This window comes from Schistocerca gregaria, chromosome 3 (assembly GCF_023897955.1).
Source record: "Schistocerca gregaria isolate iqSchGreg1 chromosome 3, iqSchGreg1.2, whole genome shotgun sequence".
Classification (NCBI taxonomy): Eukaryota; Metazoa; Arthropoda; class Insecta; order Orthoptera; family Acrididae; genus Schistocerca; species Schistocerca gregaria.
This window is the reverse complement of record NC_064922.1, coordinates 566,295,078-566,307,433: the sequence shown is the minus strand read 5'-3', so window position 1 is coordinate 566,307,433 and position 12,356 is coordinate 566,295,078. Positions and strand designations below refer to the sequence as shown.

Here is a 12,356-nt window from a genome sequence, read left to right as displayed (position 1 = left end):
TTGTTTTGACATATATTAGTACCCTGAAGAATATGAGATCTGTTCAAAAAATTCCAGAACATTTGTAATTTTGTGCCAATGGTGTGTTGGAGTGAACTGCAGTTAGCATCCCTGCACATGCTTGTGTTTAATGTGTAACTGCTGAAAGTTTCATTGTTGTATGTCTGTTATTTATTGTTCAGTACTGCATTGTGTATAACATAGTGTCAAAGAGTTTGCGATTTTAGAGATAGCAGAGTTAGAGGAGCAATGCATTTCATTAAATTTTGTGTGAAACTCAAGAAAACCTTTATAGAGAGACACCAAATGAAGCAGGAAGCTTACAGGGCTGAGTGTCCTCAGTATTATGATTAACTTCTATCTGGCTGTTTTTAAACTGTGTGAATCAGAGATGACACTTGTTCAGGATGCCCTTCGACATCTATCGATGATCCTGATGACAAGAACGTCAACAAAATTGTGTGTGCCAATCGAAGACTGACTATCTAAGAGTTTGCACAAGAATGTAACATTTCAGTTAGATCATGTCATGAAATCCTGACACAGCATCTTGAAATGAATTGTGTTGCCACCAGATTAATTCCATGGTCCGTGAGTCAAGAACAGAAAAATCTTCACCTCACAATCTGGGAAGAGCACAAATGAGAATAACATGTTCCTTAAGAGAATCATAACTAGTGATGAAGTATTGTTCTACAGTTGTGATGGTGAGACCAAGGTTCAATCTTTACAATGGGCCAGGAAGAGTTATATAGACCAAAAAAAAGCTCGTCAGGTCAGGTCAAATGTCAAAGCCATGCTGATAGTTTGACTTCAAAGGATTACTTCATGATGAATTCATATCACAGGGTTTAACAGTTAATTGGTGGGACTGTTGGGATGCCTGGAAGAAAATGTGAGAAGGAAACGGCCTGAAATATGGTGAGGCAATTCACAGCTCTTGTATTACGATACCACACCCACACGTTGTACCAGTTGGTGCATGACAATTGCACGAAAAACGAAATCACTGTGCTTCCTCATCCTCCATACTCTCCAGACTGTGCCCCTGTAGACATTCTTTTATTTCCAAAGTTGATAGTCCCACTGAAAGGACAAAAAGTTGCAGTGATAGACGAGATAAAAGAAAATTCACATCTGGCTCTTCTCAAGATTCAGCAAGGGGCATACCAAGACTGCTTCCGGAAGTGGAAACAGTGTTAGGAGTGTTGTATCAATTGTGGAGGAGAGTATTTCAAAGGAGACAATGCACAATAAGTAAAAGGTAAGTGTAGAAAAATTTCATGGGCAAAGCTCTGCAATTTTTTGAACAGACCTTGTGTAAACCTTGTTGCTACAGCTTCTAATAGAATTCATCAGGACAATGGGAGAGATGTGCAAATATATTTTATATTCCCAACAGCTCTATATCTGTAAACTGAGGAAATGAAGAATGAATGTGTGTTAGTAGGACATTTTTTAATCCCCCTATGAATGTAATAATTTTTGTATTTTGGAGAATTACAGACAATGACTAGATGGACACCAAAAAAATAAAGCTAAGTAACCTGATGTACCTTTGGTGAATTTAAATTGATGAAAAAGCCAAACTTCTGAGGTGTTTGAAAAGGAACTGTGGCAGTGAGTGCGTATTCCCATTTTCAAACTGAAGATAGCCCAGTGAAATGCTTGTGGAGAGATGCATGTTGGCTATTACTAGAATATATAGAAAGAAAAATGTGTATTTAAGGTGTTACACAATGTAGGAAAACATAGATTGCTACTTACCATAAAGGTAACATGCTAATTCTCAGACAGGCAGAATTAAAAGAGAGCACACATAAGCTTTCAGACACAGCTTTTGTTGGAAAAAGAGAGATGCACACCATTCATTCACACAAGCAAGCACATCTCTTGCAAGCATGACCTCTTACTCCGGCAGCTTGAGCCAGGATGTCCGAGCATAAGCCCAAGCCTGAGCTGGTGGACGGTGGAAAGACACTCTTGGTGGAGTGGGAAGGATTTTATGAAGGATGGATCTCATTTCAGGGCAGGATTTGAGGAAGTCATATCCCTGCTGGAGAGCCACATTCAGAGTCTGATCCAGTCCCGGAAAGTATCCTGTCACAAGTGGGGCACTTTTGGGGTTCTTCTGTGGGAGGTTCTGGGTTTGAGGGGATGAGGAAGTGGCTCTGGTTGTTTGCTTCTGTACCAGGTCGGGAGGGTAGTTGCGGGATGCGAAAGCTATTTTCAGGTTGTTGGTGTAATTGTTCAGGGATTCCGGACTGGAGCAGATTCGTTTGCCACGAAGACCTAGCATGTAGGGAAGGGACCGTTTGATGTGGAATGGGTGGCATCTGTCATAATGGAGGTACTGTTGCTTGTTGGTGGGTTTCATGTGGACGGACATGTGAAGCTGGCCATTGGACAGATGGAGGTCAACATCAAGGAAAGTAGCATGGGATTTGGAGTAGGACCAGGTGAATCTGATGAAACCAAAGGAGTTGAGGTTGGAGAGGAAATTCTGGAGTTGTTCTTCACTGTGAGTCCAGATCATGAAGATGTCATCAATAAATCAAATCTGTACCAAGCCCCCACAGAACGTATCTCTGCCTACGTAGATTAACACCTTCAACCCATTACATGCAGTCTCCCATCCTTCATCAAAGACACCAACCACTTTCTCGAAGGCGTATGTGGATAAAATGTAATTCACTTGTTTGTGCAAAGAGACAGCTCAACGTATAAATAGAAAAAATGCAAGAAGAAGAAAGTCAGTTTCCTGAGTTGGTATCTATATGTGGCATCTGTCTGTGTTCTTATAATTAATCACCCTTTTTGCTAAAAGAAATGTTGGGAGTTGCATGAATTATTGGTTATTGACAAAGAGTGGTGGTGTTGAACTGCTTGTGTGTTTTCATACTCCATATCAAGGTCAGACAAACATTATCACTACAGATAACATGTAGGAAAATAATTTGCCTTCATGTGAGGCACATACCTCATCTTTGGAGGTACAGAGAGACAACCAAAATCTTTCAGTGAATCATTTCACAACCATGATGAAACTGTGCTAACCTCAGTTCGTGGGTCTCTCCATATCTACCTGTTGCCAACATTGTGAATGACCTATGTAGGAAAGACTGCACCCTCTTGCAGCAAATAGACGACTACCAGCTGCAGTGTGAGCATTGGAGTCCGTGTACAGTTGTCGGACATGTTATGTGAAATAACGAGTGAGGCAACAGTGATATATGTGATAGTAGCTACTTACCTTGTTATTCTACCGACTAATAAAGAGACTTATTTTTCAGTGAGGTGTAACATTTTTAAGTACCTACAAACCAAATTACTGCCAGACATGATTTATTTTAACAGTTTTAATGTTGACACCATGTGTTACAGTCTTTCATGTAGTTTGAAACATTTCACTGTAACAAGGTCTTAGACACGACTAACTCTTATCTAATACCCATCTTCTAGTGTTCCTAAAAGTCCACTTCCTGTATTACAGGCACTGCCTGTCTGTGTGGCTCTTCCAGCAATGTGGCTAAAAGCTTGGTATAGCTCACTGGCAGAGATGAGAAATGCTGCCTTTGATGTCCTCACAGTTTGGAGGCACTTGTATATGTGAAATGTGCCCTCTGAAGAATTTCTCAAAAATATAGATAGTACTCAAAAATGGCTGCTGTGGTATAGCAAACCAAATAGCAATAGTAAATTAAACCTCTCTGTTTCATTACAGAACATGGTATTGTGTGTATAATTGTAGTGAACAGTATTGTGCACTAGAGAACACTCACAAACACCGTAGCAGTACCTTGGTGCCAGCTTCCGATTAGCATTACTTCATCGTGCCTCAAACACATCTGAACTTCTTAGGTCAGAATTTCATGTGCTGTGTGCACTTAGCTCTAGGTACTCACCTGGCAACACTAAAGTTGCATATTGCCTAGTTCTTCATGATATACACCCCACCCCCACCCCCACCAGATTCTTATTTGGTGGGTCATGTTACCACTTTTCCAAATTCCTAATTGAGTTCCTATCTTCATTTATAGTATATTATGTTGTACCTGTCTTTCTGTTCTTTCACTCCAGTATCATTTTCTTCTTTCCTTTTATATCAGCTTTTTCTCATCTGCACTTCTTTTCCAAGTGTCTGCACCTTTTACACTTAAAAGTGAGTACTACTTTCTCTATCATTTCAGACTTTTAATGTTTAAGTATCTTGTGTATTACTGTTTTTGTAGGTTCTCTTGACCTGTTGTGTTTTCTTTGACTTCCAGACAAAGGGACTTTAATATACAGGTGTTACAAAGTGCCATTCCCTTCATCCCTCTCCTGATATTCTGCCCAATGATATGCTCCTAAAATCCAAAAGTTAATAAGTCTTCTAACTGTTGTATGTCTCTGTCCTTATGCTGCTGACTGGTAAGTGAATGTTTTCTCTCTTATTCATTTCTGATTACTTGTTAGTTATTTAGATATTTTATTTGCTGAAGTAGTGTCGATTTTCACAGAGATTTTTGGCAGGCTTGTGTTGTAATGTAATAATTGTAATTTTTATTCCAATAAATACATTTTAATGAAAATTGGTTTGTTGTCTTGTTTACAGTGTCTTGCTGCTGGTTCTAGTATTATGAATCGGGAAAGTGAAAGTGCAGCTATGAGACCACTTGCTAAGGCACTAACGAAGGCCTTAGAAAATGTAAGGAATCTTCTGCGTGAACAGTGCTTGCGTGGAGGAACGAGTGGAAGTGGTGGTGAGGCCTTTGGGGAGAGACTTCAAGAGGCTCTCAAGATATTTGACAGGCTGTTTGCCGAGTTTGAGTTGTGCTATGTGAGTGCTCTGGTTCCTGTCAAGACCCCACGTGAATATGAGCTGCAGCAGCTTGTTGTTGTACTCTTCTCCGAGACACTGCAACGGTAGTGAATAGTTGTTCATTTAATTTGGTTTTGAAATTGTCACTTGTTATAATACCATCTCTGTTTGGGGTAGGGAAAGGTGATTCTTTTCCTTGATAGTTTCATCGAGGATAGCTTGTAGTACACATTGTCTTCTGTCCTGTTGAGCTGAACATCTCCTTGTAAATAAACTGTTTAGATTCTTATGTAACTGACACACTGATTTCTTAACTCAACAAAAAGCGAGATGCTGTGACTGCTTTATGGACTATCACAAACACATTGTGTATGTTCATACAGTGACAGTAAGACAATGCTGTATAAGTTGTACATATTTCCAGTAATGCACTTTGTCCTAATGGCTTACAATTTTTCTTTTTGAACTGTAATCACATCTGTTATCTACAACTGCATTTTTCAGTGGTGTTGATTTAATTGCATTTCTTTAAATACATCATCTGACAAAAAAGTTGAGCATTTAAAGGAGAGGAAGAAGTCAAACTAACTTCTTGAGTTGAGAGGCTATGTGATTATATTTCAGATCAACAATGAAACTGCAATACAATCATGTTAATGGGTTGTTGCACCACATTAGGCTTGGATTTTGTTGGAAAGGGTGTCACGCAGATGCTGTGTCGTCACCTAAGTGATTTGGCCCACAGCTATTGCAACTGTCTCTCAGATTATTTCATGATGCATGTATATGTGAATGGCTGTTTTTCTGTTGAAAGATGGTACCAGGATGCTGTATGGCGAGATTTAAGATATGAGAATGTAGGATTACATCACATACCTCTTTATTACCAGAGTTCCCTATCCCTCTCAAACATTGTCAGTGTGTGTGCTCTCCTCCTGGTGCTACCATTCTCAAGGCAGTGGTGTTTTGAGGTAGTACAAAACAGGTTTATAACTGAAACTGCTGTGAACTCACTCATCAGCAATCAGTGTTCCCTGGTATCACTCCAAATGCAGATTTCTGTGCTATGGAGTTATGAGCCTCTTATGCAACTTTGGTAATTTAGTAGTCTACTTTATTCCTGTCTCTGATCAGTGGAGTGGGCCATCATGGGGTGTTTGAGTTCCCGTAACTGGTACACTGATTGCAGGTGTGCAGATGTGGATGGGGCACAATGTGCTTGGCACACAGTATGGTTGACCACAACTTTGATGGCACGTGTGATTTACCTCAGGTTCCCATTCAATTTGTGATAAGGCTGCTGTCAGATATGTATACCCTAGATCACTGGATACTGCACAATTTGACCACCCAGCCAAGGTGGCCCCACATTGATCCCTTTTCAAACACACTCAAATGCTGGAAACATTTCCTCACATGACACATGGCATTCTCTGTTGTCCTCCACACTATTAACTAACCACATGACTCAGTACTCACTGATTATTTATTTAGTCAGGCCTCAGGAGGGAATAATGCTAATGCTTTCTAGTGACCACCCTAACTGTTGTGTCTGTATTGGACCACTTTTTCTAAGTGCTTCACTATTTTTGTCAGACAGTTTATTGAGGAATACACAAAGAAATTAAATGTGAATATTGTTTATATTCTGTACTTGACTTTGCATTATTGTAACAACTGTTCTTAGGAGTGATCTAGTTAGTATTAAACAAGATCTAGAAATGGATTTTGCATGTACAGTGAACTAAAAAGGCAAACAACATGTTCCAGGGCCCTAAACATGAAACTTTTAACTCAGGAAATGGTGGATGACTATGACCCAGCACTCATGTTTACAATTCCGAGGCTAGCAATTGTTAGTGGTCTTCTTATTTTCCCTGATGGTCCTCTCTGCTTGGATAAAACACCAGCAGATATGTCTGAAATGTTCAGACCATTTAGAGTAAGTATATACTTACTTCTTAGATTATTATTTTTAAACAATTACAGCTGTATGCTTTATTTTTTGTTTTGTATTTTTCTAGACTTTGCTCTACAAGATAAGAGAGCTGCTATGGACACTTAACAAAAAGGAACTCTACACTTTGGAGAAGCTGCTCTGCTCTGCTGAAGAGCCCAGTGAATTCTGTACTGCAAATGGTGGTCAGAGCCTGGAGTCCCAGATTACACCAGAAGAACTAGAATCAAACAATCTTTCTGATCTTCCTGCAAAATACCCAACAGTTCCTGATCTAGATGACTTTGTTAAGCGTTTTTATATTGATTATCCTAGTTGTAAACAGTTTGTATCAGATTTCTACAGTTCTACAGCATCTGGACTAAATGAAAGGCTGGCAGCATCTGAAAATTGTGTTGTCGGTAACTGGGAAAACCAAGATGAAAGTGAAGATGACACTGAATGGGTTACCGAATCCTCAGAGGGAGAAACAGTAGTGACTGAAGTATGTTATGGTGAAAATGGTGCCGTAACTCAGGGTGAAACCAGCGGAAGGATGTCTGCCAGCATTGCAAATATGGCGGAGCATCTAAATTCAGTGTCAGACTCCTCCAGACAACCCAAAAAACAATTCCAACCAGTGAATGGTGCTCCTTCGGATGAGTCTGACACATCAACTGTTTGTGGGGCATTAGAACAATTGACAGTTGTCAGTACACTTCCGTTTCCCTCTTCAACTCTTATAGCATCAGACTTTACAGTTCAAGATGATGACAACTTAATATTTCATTCGAGGCACCGTTCAGCGGAAACCGAGGAAAGTATTAAGAATACTGCCAAACATCTCGGACACATCAGTGCTTGTGCCAGTACTGCTGAAGGAAGAGTTGGGCTCTCAAATAGTACTTCAGACAGACACAGGTGGGCACTGCAAAGAACTAGTTCTATGGATGATCACCAGGGATCTTCTGCAAGTGGTTCTCAGGAGGTCCTCTCACCAGCTAGTGTGACAGTGAGCAGAATACATGGTGAAGAAGAAGCAAGCACACAGTCACCAATAGACTCAGGAGTTGGTACAGTAGTAAGCTGCAGTGATACAGGAAGTCTTTCTGACAGGTCTCCAGACACTCCTGCTGCAGCAGAGCACAGGGTCCAGCCTGAGCAAGATAGCAGTGAACAGCAGCAGTGGCATTTGGAAACCATCCCATGTACATGTACCCTTAGCTCCCGGACAGTTTTGCATTCCCCACAGGGTGTGACACCAAGTGCAACTGACACAAATGTTGACTCGGTAGTTAATATTAAGGATGCGGGTGAACTGAGAATCAAAATTTTGAATATTCCTGCTAAGGAGCATAAAATAAATAATGTGACAGAAAGTGATATTTTAAATAATCTGGATTACCAGAGTACTGTGCGTGCAGCAACTACTTGTTTATCTCCTTCCTATAACTATGTTGATAATGTTCCTAATGCTCATGCCCCAAGTGAACATTTATCAGAGAGCAGCACTTTTCATAGACACGATAGGTGTGTTTTGAGAACTGTAAGTGATTTGCAAGGTGCTAGTGCATCAACAGAAGATCTTTCTAGAAATGAAGACCAGGATGGAAGGGAAAAGTGGGTCGGTGTAGCTACAGGAGACGGTCAGTGTTCCCTTTGTAGTGGAAATGAAGTTCGTATTCAAAATCAGACAAGGGTTCTCTTACTCAGCTCAGAATTGGACTATGCAGGAAATTGGGATTATCTCAGGAGGCAAAATTCCTCTGAGGTTGCTAGTTCTTCTGGATTAAAGCCAGAGGCCTCATCTGTGCCTGAGCGGAAAAAAGCGACGGGAACGCGATGGAGGGGGAAAAGGAGAGGATTGTCTCCTGGAAGCCAGCGAGTGGGAAAGAAGGAGATGTCCACACCTCCGAAGGCTGTTCCAATACAGGCATCAAGGTAAACAGCCAGTAAAAATGCATTTTTAAAACTAACCACACACACACACACACACACACACACACACACACACACACACACACACACACACACACACACAGAGAGAGAGAGAGAGAGAGAGAGAGAGAGAGAGAGAGAGAGAGAGAGTAAAAAAATTTAAATCAATCTTCATTAGAATGAAAAATAAGGATATTGTTACTTGAGATTCCTCACCTCTGCTCTCATTAAGTACTGCTGTCATAAATCTGAAGGTTGGTTTGAACACCAAAGTGTTCACTAGGCATGGTCCTATTGGAGGTGGTCTGCCTGTGCCTTCCTCTGAACTTTGAACTGACTTATTCAGTTCCATGTATAGGGAGCAGTTTGAAGTGACTTCTAAACCATAGTGCAGCTCACCATTTTTCACGTGAACAGAATTGCCAGATGTGAAAGAAACAATAAGTTACAGGTGAAAATATTAGGATTGACTGGGAATCAAATCTGTGAACATTGGATCTGTAACCCGGAACCTTACCAATGAGCCATTGAAACACAACTATCCTCATTACTTTTGCATTTTTTTAAAAAGCTTGTATGTTCATCAGTCCTACTCTTGTGTTTCCATTTGGGTAGCCATCTTGAATAGCATCAACTATGTAATTAAAAGTTGTGTTAAATATCAAAGTTGATTGTATGGTGTATGTCCTGAAATGGGGAATCCTGAAATGGGGAAAATTGGAAGTTTGGTTTGCTAGAAATATGAGAGTACTGATGAAAGTAGACTAAAATATAGCATTTTCCCTCCTCTTTGACCTTCCTTCTCCTCAGCCACCCCAGCTATTATATTCCACATATACATCCACATACAGACTTCTTGAACTTCCGTCAAGAATATAACACAGGGTACTTCCCTTTCCATTCATTGTTCAGTGAGGGAAGAATCTTTACTATGCCCAAGCAAGCGATATGTAGGGAACTGTAGTATACACCTGGATTCTTCACATAATACCGGCTCTTATATGTGGTGGTAGTTGGTGATTTTCTTCTAGTGTCTGGCAGTACAGCTTTTTCAGGTTTTCTGTGATACTTTCCCATGAATCAGAGAAACATTTGACCATTCAAGTTGTCCTTCATTGTCACTTTCAGTCACCCCTGTTAGTTCTGTTTGGCATGGTTCCCACTTATTTGAACAATATTTTAAAATGGGTCACAGAAATGATTTATAAGTAATCTCTTTTATAGAGTAAGTAATCTCGTTTATAGAGTGGCTGCATTTTTCAACTACTAATGAACTTAATTCTGCCAACTGCTTCCTATACAATTAGGCTTATGTAATAATTTAATGTTATAGCCCAAGAACTGTTACATTCAGTTATTTGTAGTAGCGGTTGTTGTTGTTTTTTGTTTTTGGTTTTATTAATCTGTAGATCAGTTTTACAAGGATATTGAATTTATCATGATATTATAGCAAAAAACATATTACATACATATAAGCATATTAGAGGTTTGTTTTGAAAAGGGTGGAAAGGTCATGGTTTAACAGATTCCAATTGTGGCTCACTGATATTGTAGTCGTAAGATACTATATTCTGCAGTTTCAGTAGTGCACAATTCTCAATTTCTAGCTCCCAGTCTTTGTCCCACTTTGAAATTTTATTTAAGATCTATTTGTGCAGATTTGTTCAGATAGGTAACTGTATCATCCAAAAAAATTATGAGTTTGTTATTAACACTGTCTTATAGGAGATTAGTGTGCAACAGAAAGGGTCCCATCACATTTTCATAGTGCATGTTACTTACACATTTGTCAGTGACCCTCCATCTAAAATAATGTGCCCATCCTCCCTACCAAGAAATATTTACTCAAGAGCAAAATTTATTTGCTACCACATATGATCCTACTTAATGAAAAAAATTAATACAGGCATAGAGGACGAAAGACTTAAATCCCATACCCATGCCAACTTCTATAGAGAAAGTTGAGTATGTTGAGAGAACTGCCAATTCCTTTGTCCATTTAATGCAGACTGAGAGAAATGAAATTTGACACATTTACTAATTATTGTGGACACAATAATCTTGCACTTTCCCCACCACATTCAGAATTTGTTGAGAGTGCATTTCTCAAAGTCTAAAAGTTTGATCAGACTCTCTGACATCGGGATCATGAAAAAAGGAAAAAGACAGGGTCACTAAACAGTCATTAAAAGTTAAACTATATGTCAGATAGGAATATAAAGTAGATTTGGAAAACTGCCTTCCAATTGCTAATGTCTCTGGGAAAGACAAATGTCATGGCTTGCACACAGTTTCAACATGTAATACTGATACTGTTTACTGTTGGCAAGGGGGGGGGGGGGGGGGGGGAGGTGATGAAGGCTTTGCCATAATTATAAAGAATTTCAACAGAATACTGGATTTTATGAGAACGGCTTTTGTTACAAAGGTGATCGGATAGCTGTAAGGAAATCTTATACAGTATGGTAATAGATGAGTAATTGGAAAATAAGAAAAGATTACAGACCTGTTGAACCATGCCCTCATCAAGGAACAAGGTGAATTGTACTCTGCACGGTTTTTGTGCATTTAGCTTCATTATAAACATTGTCTCTGTTTTTACTTTTGGTGGCTTATACCATTTCTTCAGCATTCACGAGTAGTGTTCGTACCTTCTGTCAATAAAAATGTGATATCTACTGTTAGACTGGTACCAGACAAGCTTAAAACATGATACTTTTTTCTTCAGATGACATTAGTCACTATGCTTTAGCTGATATTTATGTGATTATGATGTTGGCCTTAGTTTCTCATGAGTAATCAGATAGGAAGAAAGTTGCTGCAGCTCTCCCAGTACAAGGCTAATAAGGCCCAGGAGCATATGAGTAAGATTTGGTATTGAAAAGTCAGGAAAGTGAGAAGTGTTTTTAGTTTTCTGATTGTGTGAATAATGTATTTAGTCTTATTATAGGGACTTCGGATTTTAGTGTGTGTTTTTTTCCTCTTTTTTAAGTTTGATTTGTTTGTTACGTATGTCATTCATACACTAGAGCTGCATGTCCTCAATTAACATAATGGCAGCAGTTTCCTCCTGATTTCAGCCATTCACAGTACCAACACAGGAGGTCATGTTGGATGATTTTACAAGACCATCAGTAAATCATACACACTGTTGCCCTGCAACTACTGAAAAGGCTGCTGTCCCTCTTCAGCAACCAAAAGTTTGTATGGCTTCGCAACAGATACCCCTCCATTGTGGTTGCACCTAAGGTACAGCTATCTACGAGAGGGGACCCAAAAGTAATCGGAATCGTAATGCTGCACATAGTGTACTTGTAGTAGCAGGTTGCGCTGCCAGAGGGTTGTAGTAGGAGCTCTGCTGAGTCATTCTGCCACGCAGTGTCGCCCAGCAGTGAGAAGTGTGGTTTCTTTGGCAGTTCTTTGAGTGTGGGTACAGTGCAGACGTGACATGAGGAAATGACTAGTTCTTATGAACAACGTGCGGCAGTGAAGTTTTCAGAAACTGTTACGATGATTCAAACAGCCTACATAGGCCATGCTCTTAGTAAAACGCAAGTGTACGAATGGTTGTCTTGGTTTAAACAGGGATAAATGGTGATTGAAGATCAGCACCGTTCCGGTTGACCTTTTAACTGCTCGAAGTGAAGAGAACATCGACAAAATCCGTGAAAATCGACG

At 39.8% G+C, this 12,356-nt stretch overlaps 1 protein-coding gene across 3 annotated transcripts in view; it reads left to right on the top strand.

Moving 5' to 3' along the window:
* The window catches only part of LOC126353816 (lateral signaling target protein 2-like), a 296,323-nt gene that overhangs the window by 229,086 nt on the left and 54,881 nt on the right, over window positions 1-12,356 (top strand). For all 3 annotated transcript variants that reach the window (XM_050002931.1, XM_050002929.1, XM_050002930.1), the window contains exons 4-6: window positions 4,598-4,908; window positions 6,575-6,746; window positions 6,829-8,681. In XM_050002931.1, the coding sequence (XP_049858888.1) occupies window positions 4,598-4,908; window positions 6,575-6,746; window positions 6,829-8,681 (2,336 nt within the window). The remainder of the gene's footprint in view (window positions 1-4,597; window positions 4,909-6,574; window positions 6,747-6,828; window positions 8,682-12,356) is intronic.